Source organism: Rhipicephalus sanguineus, chromosome 9 (assembly GCF_013339695.2).
Source record: "Rhipicephalus sanguineus isolate Rsan-2018 chromosome 9, BIME_Rsan_1.4, whole genome shotgun sequence".
Lineage (NCBI taxonomy): Eukaryota > Metazoa > Arthropoda > Arachnida > Ixodida > Ixodidae > Rhipicephalus > Rhipicephalus sanguineus.
In genome coordinates this window covers 32,426,704-32,443,219 of record NC_051184.2, presented here as the reverse complement: position 1 = coordinate 32,443,219, position 16,516 = coordinate 32,426,704, and the positions used below count along the sequence as shown (strand labels likewise).

General features: G+C 47.6%; 1 protein-coding gene across 1 annotated transcript; it reads right to left on the bottom strand.

Annotated features, from left to right (window-relative positions):
* Positions 1 to 1,899: 1,899 nt before the first annotated feature.
* LOC119404107 (adenosine deaminase) lies at positions 1,900 to 16,292 on the bottom strand. The gene is made up of 8 exons (XM_037670708.2): positions 16,155 to 16,292; positions 11,698 to 11,759; positions 10,306 to 10,428; positions 7,481 to 7,743; positions 6,104 to 6,276; positions 4,456 to 4,697; positions 2,998 to 3,124; positions 1,900 to 2,045 (listed from the first exon to the last, which is right to left on the bottom strand). The coding sequence occupies exons 1-8, from the start codon at positions 16,173 to 16,175 to the stop codon at positions 1,944 to 1,946; spliced, it is 1,113 nt and encodes a 370-aa protein (XP_037526636.1). The 5' UTR covers positions 16,176 to 16,292; the 3' UTR covers positions 1,900 to 1,943.
* Between the last annotated feature and the right edge of the window lie 224 nt (positions 16,293 to 16,516).

The window sequence follows — 16,516 nt, the reverse complement described above, 5'->3', positions numbered from 1 at the left end:
ACATTCTTGTTCGTTACTGCGCAGCACTACTCAAATCCAATACAGCTGAATTTCGTTATAATGAACGCTTATATAGCGAATTATCAGTTATAGCGAAATAACTACAAACATTGGATGGCGCTGCTTAATTTCATTGGCATTTATTATTTTCATAACGAAACCGGAAGCACCATAGCCGCCGCGATATCGGCTGTTTCGAAGGAGTATTTGGTTAGCCCTAGGCTCAAAACTCGAAAGCTAGCATAAAACGGAAAATAAATATTGAAAGGCAATTCACAACGACATCTTTTTAAATCGTTTGAGTAAGCTGCGGAAATTTTGGTCATCCAGCGCAAAAAAAAACGCATTTGACTGGTTCCGCCACCTAATGAACCGAAGTTTAAAATGCCACAAGGAGACTAGGATTACCGCGTTTATACGGTGCTTGAAGCCTAGAAATTTGCGTTCTTGTATCTAGGATTTTGACAGCGGAGTTGTTTAAGCTTGGCAAACCTCCAGTTTGCCTCGACAAGAAACTATCATCATCATTAACGGCCTTGCGCGCGCAACGCAACAACTCGTCCGGCGTGCGCTCTCTTCCTCCCCTTCTTCATCTTTTGATTCGCTCCCCGGACGCGTGCGCCCAGTGCGCGCTCACCTGCTGCACCGATTTGTTCGGCGTTGCATGCAATAACTCGGATCGGCGAAAGAACGAGTATATGAGGCAGAAAGAAAGAGGGAAAGAAATACAAAGAGAGAAGTAGAGAGAAAGAGAGGGAAGAAAGAGGGGAAAAAAACGTACATAACGATATCTGTGGTTTGACGTCCCAAAACCACGGTATGATTATGAGAGACGCCTTAATGGAGGGCTCCGGAAATTTCGACCACCTGGGGCTCTTTAACCTAAATCTAAGCACACGGGCCTCAAACATTTTCGCCTCCATCGAAAATGCGGCCGCCGCGGCCGGGATTCGATCCCGCGACCTTCGAGTCAGCAGTCGAGCGCCATAACCAAACCACCAGGGCGGGGCAGAAAGAAAACGTACAAGGACCGAGAAAGAAATAGACATAGAAAGAAAGAGGTAGAGAGAAACAGACACAAAGAAGATAGAAAAAACAGAGAGAAAGACACGAAGAGAAAAAAGAGAGAGAAACAAAGAAAGAGAGAGAACGAATAAAAAAGAAAGCGAGAAATAGAGAGAAAGAAAGAAAAAGAAGATAGATGAAAAAAAGATAGAGCGCGAAAGAGAGAGAAAGAAATAAATATAAAGAAACAGACATAAAAAGAGATAGAAAAAGCTGAGAGAAAGAGAGAGAAAGAAAGAGAAACAAGCCCGCCCGGCTCCGCAGTTGGTTCCAGCCTTGCGCCGCTAGTGCAAGTTGCGCAAATTTTTCGCGTAAGACAGATTGCCGATTTGTTGAAGCCCATTTTTATCTATACCGCCACGACTATCAGATATAACGAACTAACCTGCAGTGGTTAACTCCTGCACTGTCACAGCGTAGCCTATATCAACTAAGCGAAAAAAACGAGGAAAGCATATTTGCTGACGCTTGCACGAGCGAGTAAGAACGTCTCGTCCCCCATAATCCCCTCCCCGGCCCACAAACTCTGCAAATCATTGTATTTCAAAGCGGAGCTTTCTTTGAATGTGCCCTCACTGATATTACGAAACTAGCAATTCTATGCCTCACCTTTAGCTGAAACGATTCAAATATGCTAGCGGCACGTGCCCTGTACAATGTCAATGCACGTTAAAGAACAGCAGGTGGTCGAGAGATTTCCGGAGCCTTCCACTACGGCATGCGTCAATGTCATATCGTGGTTTACTTATGTAGAGGCCCTAGAAATTATTAATTACCGCTTCACTAAAGCTTCGCTTCACGTAGATTACGATATGCACGTTGCGTCTGGGTAATTTTATTGCTGTCTTAATGGTGTAGAGCGAGCGGAGAAGGCCGTCCTACGCGTTCGCCGAGTCCGAACAGATGAGTCGGTTGAACTTTTGCTCCAGCTCCCACTTCTCGTCGTCAGGCAGAAAACTGGCGGATATGGCCGAACGATTCTGTTAGTAGACAAGCAAAACACAAAGACAAACGGAGCGACATCAGATCTGCGAAGCAGGAAATGAAACAAAAGACAATCAAGCAAAACGAAGCCGCTGAGTGCGCGGTACATGAACGGGATTGACGCACAACTGTGAAGCGCCGCACAGCAGTGAAAAAGTCGCATTTTCGACAGAACGAACCTCAATTCAGTACAATGCCTTAGTTTCAGCGGACATGACGAAAGAGAAGGGTTAGCTGGCTCGCGTTCAGGGGCGACGCCAGGATTTTTTTACAGCGAATGGGAGGGGGGGTGGAGTGGCTTGGAACGCGGGGACTTTATGCGTTGTTTTGACAATGTTTGCTCTTGGGGGGAAGGGGGGGGGGGGACAAAGGGGAGTGAAGGCGAAATTTTTTCACGAGGATGGCTTGGTGGGATAGTTGGTACCACACCATCAAAGGTTACAGAGCATACAGACAGGGACGGCAGAAGACACGAGACATAGCGCTGAACAACAACTGATACTTTTATTTCTGAAGGACCAGAATTATATGGGCTTGCCAAGCCAATGACAACACTCTTAAGCCAAGCACCGACAAAAATAAAGCAAGAATACGACACTCATATTTTTGCACTCTGCTTACTGCTTATCAGCGTTCAAAAGTTCTATCTCCTTTGTTTGAGAGCGTCACGGAAGGACCGCTCACGCAATTTTCCTTGTCGCGATCAACTTCGTAAGCTTCTATTACTGCTCAGGTCAGCTTATCCTTCTCTTTCTCGACCACCGAACACTGCCCGAAAAGCGGTACACAGGCACAACTTCTACACTGTAACGACAAGTGGCCTGAAACGACGGTCATTTCCGATTAGCCATTCTCAGTCAACCGATTTAGTAGCCATATCTATAAGTGAAAAAGTGAGAGCGTCACCGATACAGCGGCCGCAAGATTTAACATAGAAGGCCTACTCACGCATCTCAGAATGTCGTCGGGCGTGAGTCCGAGCTTCAGCGCCAGCCGGTACTCGTCGTCCAACGTCGTGTGGGTGACGGTCGGGTTGTCGGTGTTCAGCGAGAAACTTGCGCCATCACGCTTAAGCCTGCATTTGATAACGATGAAAGCGCTGCAGACACACGCCCTACACACCAAACATTGCATTCAATCACAGCTGCCGTCATACTTAACCCGACACACGCCACAAGCGCCTCTTTTTCTTCTTCTGTGTACGAATGAGGCTGGATATTTCTCGTTGCGGCGACCTGGAGGACTCGGTCCAGTGCGCCTTCCTTTCAGAGAAATCCACGTTTGCTACTTACGGCAAGCTCTGTTGACGACAAGCCGACTGAGAAGCGTCTTCAGTGTCTGGATTACTCTGAAAGAGTGATTGTGCAACAACCGTCAGCGCTGCGCATATAGCGCAGTGGTGGCATATGTCTCCGTTCGCATTGCTTGCCGGAAACGTAGTTAGAGTTTTCGGGACGACTGCATCCCTGCCCAGCAAGGTCGCGCAAGCATAACAAAAGCCCACTAAGCACGATTTACCATTACACCCAGATGAAGAGGGAAGAGAAAAATCACACCATCTCCCGCTAAAGGGGACCATGAGGCGATGCGAAGCAGTGTTTCGGCATGTAGAGCCCGTGTTTCAGAGGGGGAGTGGTGAAGAGGGGAAGTGGAGAGGGGAGGGGGGGGAGAGGAAGTGGAGAGGGGTAGTGGGGAGGGTCTGCGCATGCGCAGTAAGGGTGGTCACGCCGCACACCACCACCACCACCACCACCGGATTGAACTCCGCTTTAAGATGCTTCACATCTAAAACTCACTGGGCCCCTTACGCATTCGCCTAAGGTAACACGAAGGCGAAAGCCATCTTCTTTATCTTCTCGGTCGACGGTGTCGATCCCCCGCCCCCGAAAGCTTTCTGCACGTCACGTGCCTGCAGGATCGGCCCACCTATGACCAAGCTACGATGTCATGTAATGACGTCATCGTGTGACGTCACGTCAATCACTATGACGGCATGATGGCGTCACATATTTCGCCAATCCGTGACTTCATGATGATGTCATAGGGTGACGTCATCAGATGACGATGATATTTTGCATCACTCGTGTTGCACTCGTGTTGACGCCGACGAGACCGACTTGCCGTCGGTATAGGTATTCGGTCGCGAAAGATGCTAAGCGTGGACATGCAACTGCATGTATGAGCATTCGAGCGCGGTTTCTTCCGAGAGAGACAGGAGTGCACTTGCGTATATTTCAGCGGACAAGTTTAAACAGCGCGAAGAGGACGGCACGTAGGAACACAGAAACACGCACACACACTGCGCTTCGTGTGGGCGCGTGTTTGTGTGTTCTCGCGTGTCGTCGTCTTCTCGCGGTTTAAACTTGTCTGCTGAATCTCTCAACCATCTAGACCAACAACATATACCTCAGTATGGGGTGTTCTGCGTTGCGATCCACGCCGCCAGTAAGGTAGCTGCTGGTCGGGCAGCACTCGAAGTGTATCCCGGCGGCCAACGCTTGCCGGTAGGCGTCGCCTCCGTCAGCGACCGCCCGGTAGCCGTGACCGATGCGTTCAGCGTGAAGTTCTCGTACGGCGCGCAGCACGGTGGCTGGAGGCCCCGCCTCAGCCGCATGCACGGTCCGGTGCACGCCGTAAGAAACGGCACGCTGCGTCGAGGCACAGGAGTTTTAACGAGCAATCTTACCTATCACTGTAACTGGACAGGCGAGGCGTGTACCTCGTGAATATATGAAATGGAAAAAAATATATCGCCGCCCGAGCGTTCTGTTCAAATGAAGCTGAAACCTGCGGCCCCGGTGTTAATCACAATGTAGGATCTATAGAAGTGTCTTCTGCTGCAGCTTTCGGTTTCTATATCACCAAATTTAAGAGATGCGTGCTTTAAACACTGCGTTTGGGGACGTCAGCTTCAGTTATATTAAGAACATATCTTACTTTATCGGTAGCGATTCATGCTGCGGCGGGTATCATAGCTATATATGTGCTTACAAAACTTGTAGAGAAACTAGCACAAGCGCGGAGACACCTCGAAATAGCGTATGATAGCATTGCTTCCTCACTGTAGTTTCTGTGCGCTCACGGACTCACGGAACCCCACATTTTACCGCCTCTCAGCCATATAACACTTCGCCGTAAAAAACTAGGTTGTTCCGAGCGACGGTGCTGGCACAGAGAGAGTTCTGAGAATCGCATGGACTGTCGAACGAAAAGCTGTGCCAGCCATAGAGATCAATCCTGAATGTTTTTTAAGAGCAGAGGTAACGAAGCTAAAGCTTTCTTACTTTGGCTATGTCGTGCGAGCCAGCAGTTCGACGGAGAGGAAATCAATGTTAGCCAAAAGTGGAAGGTAAGAGGAAACGAGGCCGCTAATGTACAAGATGATGTTGTTTTGCAGGCCACAGAGAACCGTATGAGCTTTAAGAACTTGCATGATACAGTCCTCAATGGCGGTCTCATAAGCATGATGTCACCAGGAGTAACCAACGACTCGACCGTACTTAAAAACACACTGCTGTGATGCCCAACCATATTGTACATGCACGGCCGCTCAACGCAGCCAATGTTTATAGAAGTGGTTCTAGAAATGTTGAATGCAGCGGCAGTGGTAGATGCTGCTTAGAGTTTGACGCTTATTTAAGGCGCAGGAAGCTTAACGTAAAGGCACAGTTGAGCGTTTGACATGCCGGATAGAACCTTCAGGTTCGCATAGCTCAACAAGGCATTTGCCGATTAATTAAGCAATATTCTAATTCTAATTGCCTTTGAACTAGAAAAAACATTTCGTTGTACTGTTTTCGACAAATGTGCTTTTTTGAGATCATAGCACAAAAATATTTTTCTTGGGCAATCGATCAATGTATCTGAATGTTTCTTTTCTTTAGTTACATTAGAAAGAAAACGAAAAAAAGCTTGCTGATTCTTTGAAGCAGCTTTTCCGTTCATAGTTGGAAACTCATTGCGAGAAATAAATCAGATAAGTGCAAACGTTATCTTCCCGTGATATCAAATTTCTTTTGCCTCTTAGTAAAGATATCTGGGGGTGTGAACGCACCTGGAAAGTCTCAATGATCCGAGGATCGGTGACCTCTTCGCCGTACTCGCTAGCGTTCGGGCCTACCCGCACCGACTGTTCATCGCCGGGCCGGACCACGCCGCAGACGTCGATGCCGACCACGCCTCGGCCGCCGTACTCGCGGCAGAGCTCCACAACCTCGGGCGCCCACTCTGCGGCGAGAAAGCGTGCACTTTCGTCTTTGTCGCAAGCGAGACATAGATCATGCGGTAGTGCATACACGAGACGATAAACGGGACGGGATCTGCATGAACGAACGTACCGATAAACTTTACAAAGATGGGAATTCGGCCTCATTGATACGACATGCGGCAAGAAAACCGCAAAGAACGCAAAGACATGTGTAGTAGCGTTCTTCTTCTGTATATGATTCATTTGTGCTTTCTTACCTGCACTAAGTAGAGGCCGCGCGAGAAATATGGTCCTGAGAGGGGGTATGTGGTCGACCGCAATGAAAATGTCCATCGGAAGGGACTATAGCTGTTCTGGCACTCCTGCTCTGGAACATCGCTGTTCTGGCACTCCAACAGACCAGTCACAGATGTGTGGACGCCCGCTCCGCACGTTGTTTCAAGTTCACCTGTCCTGTGTACCTTCTACCCCTTCCTTATGGCGCTAAGCAGTCGGCTGTAGAAGGTAGCTACGCCTTGTCTATTCCCAATAATAACAGTTTTCGCTTGTGTACATGAACATGCAAGCGGAGCGGCGCCTTGCCGCCTATCTCTTTCCACGTGCGGGTGACCGCTTGACGGCAGTTTTACCGCAAAATGGCATTGGTTCATTGCCGCTGCCGCCCAAACGAAGCTCCAGTCAGCGCATCGCGCGGTGTTTGTCATGGCAATAATAGTATCTGTGGTTTAACGTCCCAAAACCACGATATGAGTGGAGGGCTCCGGAAGGAAATTTCGACCACCTAGGGTTCTTTAACGTACACCTAAAATCTAAGTACACGGGCCTTAAAGATTATCGCCTCCATCGAAAATGCAGCCGCGCCGGCCGGGATTCAATCCCGCGACCTTCGGGTCAGCAGTCGAGCGCCGTAACCACTAGACCACCGTGGCGGGTCTTTCGTCATGGCAACGCTATAGGCAACTGTATTTGAGTTACTGTGAAGCACTGGCGTAGATGGGGGGGGGGGGGCACTAGCGTAGCCGGAAGGGGGGGGGGGGGGGTAGACGGAGTGCAAGCACCCTCCACCAGAAATTTTTCGATTTTGCGTGTGCATATAGCACACATACAAACACACGCACGAACATACATAAGGGTAGTTGATCCCCCTCCCCCTCTACGGAAAAAAATTTCTGGCTACACCGGCGCTCTTTCAGCGGCATCTTTGGCGGTCAAAGCGCCACTGACCGGGGCTTCCGCGAGCGCAAGACAAGACGAGCCTGAACTTGGCGCCCGTCTCCAGTTCCGCCTTGCGCAGTCCCCGTAGCGCTGCGTCCAGTACGTCCCTGGTAGTGACCATGCTTTCCGGAATCCCTTGCGGCCGGTGTACGGCGCTCGAGTGCGCCAGTAGTGCAGTTGGACTCAGCAACATCTCGCTGTAGATCACGCCTTGTGCCGCTTGGTCGACGGCCTCCTCGTAAGCCACGCGCTCCATGGCATCTCGATCGCCGCTGTGCCGCGGAAACGAGCTCCTCATGTAAAAGCGGCTCTTGTGAATGGGGTGAGCAACTTCGCGATGTAGCAGGCGAAAAAAAAAAAAAATATATATATATATATATATATATATATATATATATATATATATATATATATATATATATATATATATATATATATATGTACATATAGGAAGGGTAGTAATGGTAAAGAGGCAGGGCGTACAAACACGGACACAAGAGAAAGTCAAGACACCACATACGCGTTTGTGGTGTCGACTTCTCTTTTGTGTCCATGGTTGCACGCCCTGTCTCTTTAACATGAATACTTACCAACAAGCTCAGCTCTATATTATTTCAAGAAAAGGTAGGCTATGTTAGAGCCGGCTGTCCCATAATTATGATAATATTATTGAAAAAACACACGAAAACAAGCAAAGCTAGACAGAACGAGCGAATGGGAAAAGAAAAAAATCGTCAGAAGCACTATGTACATATACGATCCATGGCGTGTAAAGAATGGGCAGAGTCTAATGTCAGTGTCCAATACATAAGGTGACACAGATTAGCGCGAATTCGTATATATAGTTTTTTACGCACTTACTAATAACATGACTATGAGATATGCTCATTAATAACACAACAATATGAAAGAGAGCAATGATGACAACAATTAACGGTTCATTAAACATGGGTCCATTAAAAAATCGCAAAGCGCGCTCACTGCACGTTATTGATTGTCAGGGTGTGGACATTGTCCAAGCACTTAGCTACGTGTGAGTGATCGGCTATCGAGGCTGCTCAAGCGACCACTCAGTTGAACGCGCTTTCCTTCGTATTTTTGTCACTACAGAAAAAAATTAATTCAGGCAGAGCCAACCAGGGTTGCCACTGACTTTCGAGTAAATGTCGCCAAACAACGAGCAGAAAGTCGCCAAAAGTCGCCATTTTTTTTAGAAATTTCGCCAAAAAGTCGCCATTCTAGATGTGTGCGGCATATCCTAGTAATAGAAATTTTCACTGATGTATAGCCCCGTAGAATACAGTGCCATTCAAAGCCCTTAAAGTATCTTGACATTTCTCAATGCCAGGCGCATCGCCCCTTCACCATGGGAGTGCTTGGTGCACCTGGTTCACCGACTAGCCGCAAGATGTGCGCGGAGGCACAAGTATGAAAGGATAAAACGCTCATGATATCCTTCCATCCCTGTCCGCTCGTTTCAAAGGTAAAAGTGTGGTAAACCTTAGACGAAAGCCGCGAAGGCGTTGTTTGTAGACAGCTTTACATCCCCTCATATGAAAAAAAGGATTAACAGGTTTATTGAAAGTAGTAAGATAGAATTCTTACAGGTATCGTTCATTAGTGAGTCTTATATCTTTCAGTGTGAACTAATATGATACCGGACGCCACTGTCTCTTTCATATATAATCACTTATATCTACCCGCGTCAATCCAGTGCGTTATAATTGAACAGGTAGACATTGTAAAATGTTATATAGCAATTGTTTTCATTGCACACGCTCACCGAGAACAGTAGAAAATGCGTGAATAAATAATTTTTTATTGCACGAACACCCGCGTATCCGCCCATCTTCGCTATACGAGCTCGATTAGGGGATACTGCAGCGGTGAATAGGTCGCCAAGCTATTCAGAATAGTTGGAGCTTTGGCGGAACAAATGGCCGGAACACACGACCAACCCGTCATCTAGCCCCTTCAGAAGCGAAACTTTAGCGAATCTCTGAAGCATCTAGATGAATCTAGATGAATTGAGTTAGAAGCATCTAGATGAATTGAGGAGATACGCACGAGTTACAGGACGGACATACAGAACGGCGCGTAATGTGCACTTCAAAACCCAGAAAAAAAAGTACAGAGAATAGTGCCGCTCATTCGTTGGGAAGGCACTGAGCTTAGGATGCATAACTCAGTGGAGACCTAAGCTGAAAATCGCCAAAAATTCGCCATGTCGCCATTCATAATTTTAGGTCGCCACGGGCCTCTCAAATTCGCCAATTTGGCGAAAAGTAGCCACCATTGGCAACCCTGGAGCCAACTCAGGTTGTTGTCTGTGTTTACGTGAGCACGTCTATTGACTGATATCGGATGAAGACACTGCTATTATAACAGCGGATGTAGTCAGCATTATAGTCATCATTTGCCCGACATATACGAACACTGGCCGATAATGGCCAATAGTAAGTCAAATTTGGCAATCAGCATTTCCTTTAACCCGCATTAATCAACGCCAGACAACGTTAACGTGTAGTGCTTGTAGTATACGTGTAAATACGGTACGCCAGACAACCACCGAACACAAATTGCGAAAAGGGAAGAAGGGGTGGGGGTGTTAAAATATGGTCTAGCATATGAAATCCTTCGCAGGCGTAATGTCCATTTGAGCTACTGACACGTAAGGTATGTCGATGCCCTGGCTTTGCGCAATTTGCGTAACGTGCCTTGCACTGCCTTCGCAAAATGAAGCCTATCCTGTCATCTACTCTTATTTTCTGCCACCTTTCGTGCCATTTCTTTCGATGTAAACCCGCAGCAAGCAGTCCCACTCCACAACTTACATTACGACCTCGACGAAGACGAAGATCTCCTTCAGGTAATTGGCGAGCGTGGTGCCCTCCTTCGGTCTGGTCTTTTCTCGGATGTCTTCCACACTCGTGTATCCCAAGTCCAGACCTTTTTGTCTGCTTATAGAACATGTTATCAATAGCGAGAGGTCAGACACTCAAATCAGTACACATCAACCTCATTCAGAATAAACGACGTGGGGGCCAGTTAGAATGGACTCTCAAAACAGTGCACGAAAAAAGATACAGCAGCGGTCGGACGAGACAAGTGTGTTTTTTTTTTTTTGCTTCTGTCGTGTTTGTCACGGTGCATTATGAGTATATATTACCAGTTGGGAAGTTTGTTCTTGTGCAGTATACATAGATCAACTTCAACGGCTTCTTCTACGATTAACATTCATAACCTTGCTGTAAAAGCACAACTGTCTTTTCTTGCCCAAGTCCCTTTTTACGCGCTGCGTTACGATCGAGAGAGAGAGAGCAACAATTAACTTTGAAACTCAAGGAGACATGCTTGCATTGTTCTTTCCCACGCCTGTACTGATTTCACCGCTAAAGCTGGCTTCTGTCCCCGAGCTAGTCCATGTAGTTGCACAAATGCATCTCTCTGTTGTAGTCTATAGTTGTTATTGTTGCGAACCAAGCAAGGAAAACGGCAAAGAACAACGAATACCTGGACTAAGAAGGCCGCCCACCCTGGATGAAGAAAGAAGCAATCCTTCTCTCTTGATACCATTAAACGTTTGGCCTCTTCCTATCACTCTATTTCGTCTTGCACACTTGTTGTCCACTCTCTCCTGAAAAGCCCTCGAGCCTTGAAGGATTTTGAGTGAAAACAGGTACACCTCATTTTAAGCATGCATTTTGTCTGTCTAGGCATCCTGTCTGTGTAGACGTATGCCTGAGATTAACACCGGGCTTCATGTTTCGCTCGCTCGTACAAATTGCACCAGCAAGCGACCGTGGTAAATGTTGAACCATTGAACGTGTACTTTTTTTTTACTTTTCTCACTGAAGAGGCCCCAAATGAAGCAAGACGGGAACCTATACGTGTACCGTACACCTTGCAAAAGTCAAACAATGTCTCACATAAAGATCTAAAAAAGAAGAGTGGAAAAGGAGTAACGGAGCTGTCAGTCTGCGGTGTCAGGATAAAGATGCGTTGGGCTCCATCATTGCTCTCAGCGCGCTCACATGATTTGCTATATGTTAACGGCACAACTGGTGAGGAAAAATACCGATCATGAGCGCTCCACGCACTCGGTTTGCATGTAGCACTGGTGGGTGCGCGTATATATGAAAATTAGACAACTTTCCTTGTGGACCGGTCGTAAGTTTGCTTCCATGTCCTCCAACAAGCATTTGGGTGAATTATGAGTACTTAACTGTGCCAGCTCCCAAATTGTCGCGTGACGTATGCCTGTAGTCAGGTGGCTGTGTAACTGGATCTGAAAAGGGAACAGTGTAACCAGATCACAAATGGTTAAAGTTAATCGGGAACGTCTCTCATACCGTCAGCGAGGCAGTGGAGATTATCGTATTTCATACCGTCGGCGCACTGGAGACGTTCCGAAAATTCGTTTTTTTTTTTCACTGTGTCACATAATCAGGCATTGCACTAGTGTAATTACAATAATTAAATTACTTTTCGCTGTCATGAAAATTACTTGCCCAATTATAATTTTCTCTAAAATATGGCACTGTCCGCTTCTCTTGTGGCATAGCACCTCAGGTCTCAGTAACATCTTTTTTCATCGTGCCTCGGCGACTATGCAAGGCCTGGACGTCCCGACTAGAGCACTGCACGGGGTCCGGCCTACCCGAAAACCCGGGCCGGGTAAAATAGCTTTCACGGGAGGCCCAGGCCGGGCTCGGGTCTGAAGCTCCGGGTATAGGGTCGGGCTTGGGTTAGAGGTGGCTGGCTCGGGTCGGGCCGGGCTTGGTTTTTGCTCAGTCCTTAAGATTGTTCCACATGAGTTGCATATACAATATGTTCACTATTTTACCTCGGAAAAAAATGCCGTTTTCGTTTTTTTGTTAGGGCTTTTACGTCCCAAAACCACAGTATGATGGGCGCCGTAGTGGAAGCCTTCGGAAATTTCGGCCATCTGATGTTCTTTAACCCGCACCGAAATCTAAGTACACGGGCCTCTAGCATTTCGCCTCCATAGAAATGCGTTTGCCGCGGCCGGGATCCGAACCCGCCGCCTTCGTGCCAGAAGTCGAGCGCCCTATGCACTAGATCAATGTGGCGGGCAAAAAAAGAACGCTGTTTTTATGTGGGAAAAGCTCCTAGGAGAAGTTTTATGAGTGACAAGTACTAAACTTATTTTCCTTCTTGCATATGGATCTACTTGATTTATGTAAAACGGGCGAACTAAAAATAAATATACCAGGCGCTTACACAGTCAAGCTCATTATTCTGTGCTTTATTTGGATTCCTTTTATTGCGATAGCAATTATATGGACAGTCTCGAAGGGTTTTTGCCGTCGCCGTTGTGTCCCTCCCGTATGAAGTCCAAATTGATAAGATCCCCCGCGCATCGTATGTTCTACCGCGGGTAAAAGCGCGCGAGCGGCGGCGATGAACGTGGCCGAAGCAGAGATCAAACGAGCCAACCCATTTCCGTCGCTTGGAGCGTGCACGCGATAACATCACCCCGCCCGGGAGGCCTGCATGCCGTCGAAGCAGACAGGAAACGCCCCGCCCGTCTTTAACGACCATGAAAAGACGCGATGGGGGGGGGGGGGGGTCGCGCGAGCAGCAACTTTGAACATTGAATCTAAGGGCGCGGTCGCGATCGCTGGCGCGCGCGCTATCTCGACACCCATCACAGCGGGCGGCTCGTATACCATTCTACGTGCTGCGCTCTCAACGCGAAGTGACTATGCGGAGAGCATCTCTCCCTGGAGTGGCCGTACTCTCTTACACCAGCGTTTTGTAGTTACGCGAGATCGGATACAAAACAGTTAGCTCCCAGCCTCACTTCGTATAACACTACAATTTGTTGCTATCGCATTCACTGCTTCGTCCTTGCGGTGAAACTGAATTTTTTATTTTATATCCCAAATGTTATTTTGTAATCGCAGTTATAAATTTAATATAATAAATTTGTACCTAAAACTTATCAATCCAAGGGCGATCACAGAACTCCAAAGCGGGGAAATGTTTGTGAAAGTTCCAGCCGTCCACTAAAACGACAGGTCTGAGCGAAGTCCCGTCACATATATATATATATATATAGAACCACTACAGAGAAGCGTTACGCTACCTTGGCTCCGTCACGGCTCCCAGCGGTCAAGCGAGGCGAGATGGACATGCACAGCCTGCTTTGTGTGCCCACATTGTTAACGTGCGAGCTTTCGTTTTATCCCGCTGCATGGTGCGAGAGCTGCATTACGCTGCAGCAACTTGCGGTGAGCAGGGATAGCATAGGTCTATTAAACAAGGTGTGGGGAAAAGCATATTCGCTTGACCAAATGTCTGACTTGAAAAAAAAAAAAAAAGACAAGGTAGTCATAGGCGTGCGCAGGTTCCCCATTATGAGGGGGGGGGGGGGGCGAAGGTTCATCGCAGCGCCGCTTCCCCCCCCCTTGTAAATCAATGTACGAGGCAGATTTTGCGCCTCCCCCACTCTTAGGTGACTGGGCGGGGGGTCATTGTATGGGGCAGATTTTGCGGCCCCCCTCTTAGGTTATTAAGGGGGGCGGCCGCCCCCCTGCCCCCCCCCCCCCTGTGCGCACGCCTATGAAGGTAGTGGTGCCAAGCCTGAAGGTACAGCATAGCTCGATTGCTATCCTTGTTTCTATTTCTCATTTTCTCTGTTTTTTTCCTCTTTTTTTGTCTGTTTCTTTCGATTTCTTTTTTCCTCGCTCCATCTTTTTTCTCGCCCTTTCTATCTATTTTTGTCTTTCTTTTCTTTCTTCCTTTTCTCTCTCTCTCTCTATTTCTCGATTCCCCTTTTTTGTATTTGTTTTCTCTTTATTTGTTTTCTGTCTTTCTATTTTTTCCCTCTTTCCTTGCTTTCTTTCTATTTCTCTATTCCTTTTTCTTTCTATCTATGTTCTTCCCTCCCTCTCTGCACTCGTTCTCTCGCCCATGCGAGTTATTGCATCCCACGCCGGACAAATCGGGCGCAGCGGGAGACCACGCGCCGGGCCCACGTACGTGTTCGGGCGCTAATCGGAAGTTGAAGAAGAGGATGAAGAGAGCACGCACCCATCATGATGACGACAGTTTTCGCGAGCGCCATACGTGGGTAAGTCAAGCATAAACCGCTACGCCGTTTAAAAGACAATGACAAATTCAGTTCCGGGAGGTGTCCCCTCACCACGAACCATATGCACCCAATGAGTAAGCGTTGACAAGCTAATTCGCGCCTTTATCACCAGACTGGAAGGAACCCCGAAAACATATCGAAAATCTTCGTTCACCTCCTGAAAAGGAGTTCTATATAGGTGATATTAAAGAGTGGCACGAAGTCCTGGAAGTGGACAGCTACATTCTTTCTGCAGAGGTCCACCAAGCCATACTAAATGTGGGTCAGTGGTGGAAGTCTAAGAACAACGTGTGCCTAAGAACAACGCCTTCACAAATCGCAAGGCCGATGCGGCTAACGCGAGCAGTCAGACAAACTTTGCCGTAGCATCAGGAGGTATGATGCACGATATGTGACGTTACAATTTTTTACCTGGGCTAGTGTATTTACAACAATTACAATTGGCATTTTTCGTCTATTTCGCTTGCTATGGCGAGATGCTACTACACTCAAGACAGGCGCTATACAGATGCCGGAGGGTGTAAGATTGGGTTATTTGTTGGCAGATCATGCTTTAAATTTCAATAGAGAGCGCAGTAAAAACAGAAAAGGAAGAGAACGTTCTGTTCTCTGTCTGCTCTGCCTTAAATGCACTCCCTATTGAAACTGAAATCACGCTACAAATCACTTTTCTTTTCTACGATATCTGCTACAAACCACTCTTGACGATGTCCACCTGTGTTTGCAGGAAACACAGGTATAGCATGTCACTGACGAACAAATGTTCCTCGTACTCAGAATGACCGCTCAACTATTTCCACAGTGAGGCCCTTTTGTACAAGGGATTACTGTAGGTTAAGGTGTACTTGTTAGCGGCGCATGCGTAACAAAACGTGTTATATACTTAATCGATTCCCTCTTCGGGCAACGCCACCTAAGTTATTGTTTTCTGGCCCCTATCGGGCGTGGTCAGCGGTCGGGCCGGGTGGGTGAAATATTTTGTCGGGTTCGGGCCGGGCCCGGGTCTTGTTCTGAGTCCGGACCCGGTGCAGTGCCTTAGTCCCGACGTGCGATACCTCAGGCCGGGTCATCAAACTACAGGACACTCAGTAAAAGGTTTTACCAAACAGCCAATGTAGTGTGGTTCGAACGCGGGACTAAAACTTTTTCCTAGTGGTCGCTGTGTCCATAAGCGTGCGCAGGGTTCCCCTTCAGGGGGGGCGAAGGTTCGTCGCAGCGCCCCCCTCCCTATTATGTCAACGTATGCGGCTGCCTTGCGCCCCTCTTCTCCCCCCCCCTACAATGTATAGGGCTGACTTTGCGCCCCCCCCTTCTCGCCCCCTTGCCCCCCCCCCCCCCCCTGCGCACGCCTATGGCTGTGTCCACCACCTTAAGCCAGCCATGAGGCTGCGGTTCATGCCTGAATGCCACGCAGGTTGAACTAAAGGCAGCTCTCCACGCATGCGCCGCGAAACTATACTTCTGTAACTACTACTACAATTGCGTAAGGTATGCTATAACTTACAAGATCCACCAACACCGTAATTTGCATGGATGTTCTTGAACAAAAAAAAAAGCGCGTACCTTGTACTTTGGTAGAGCCATTTCCCGTAGCTTTGCGATCAAGAGGTCTACTCTGGGCTGCAGCTGCAGTTAGACAGTGCCTGTACACAATGAATGGATAAATTGCAAGCGTGAAAAAAAAAAAACGATATCGCGTCCTGGGCTGTCACGTTCCTTGCCCCGTATGTCATCCCATGTACTCGTTTCTGCAGCTGTTCCTAACTTCTGATGGCACAGTCATGCTCTCGTAAAAATAAACATTTAAAGGGCAGGCTTTAAAATGGTTGTCGCCGAACCGGCACAGCTGTTGAGGTCGACGTCATATATATATATATATATATATATATATATATATATATATATATATATATATATATATATAT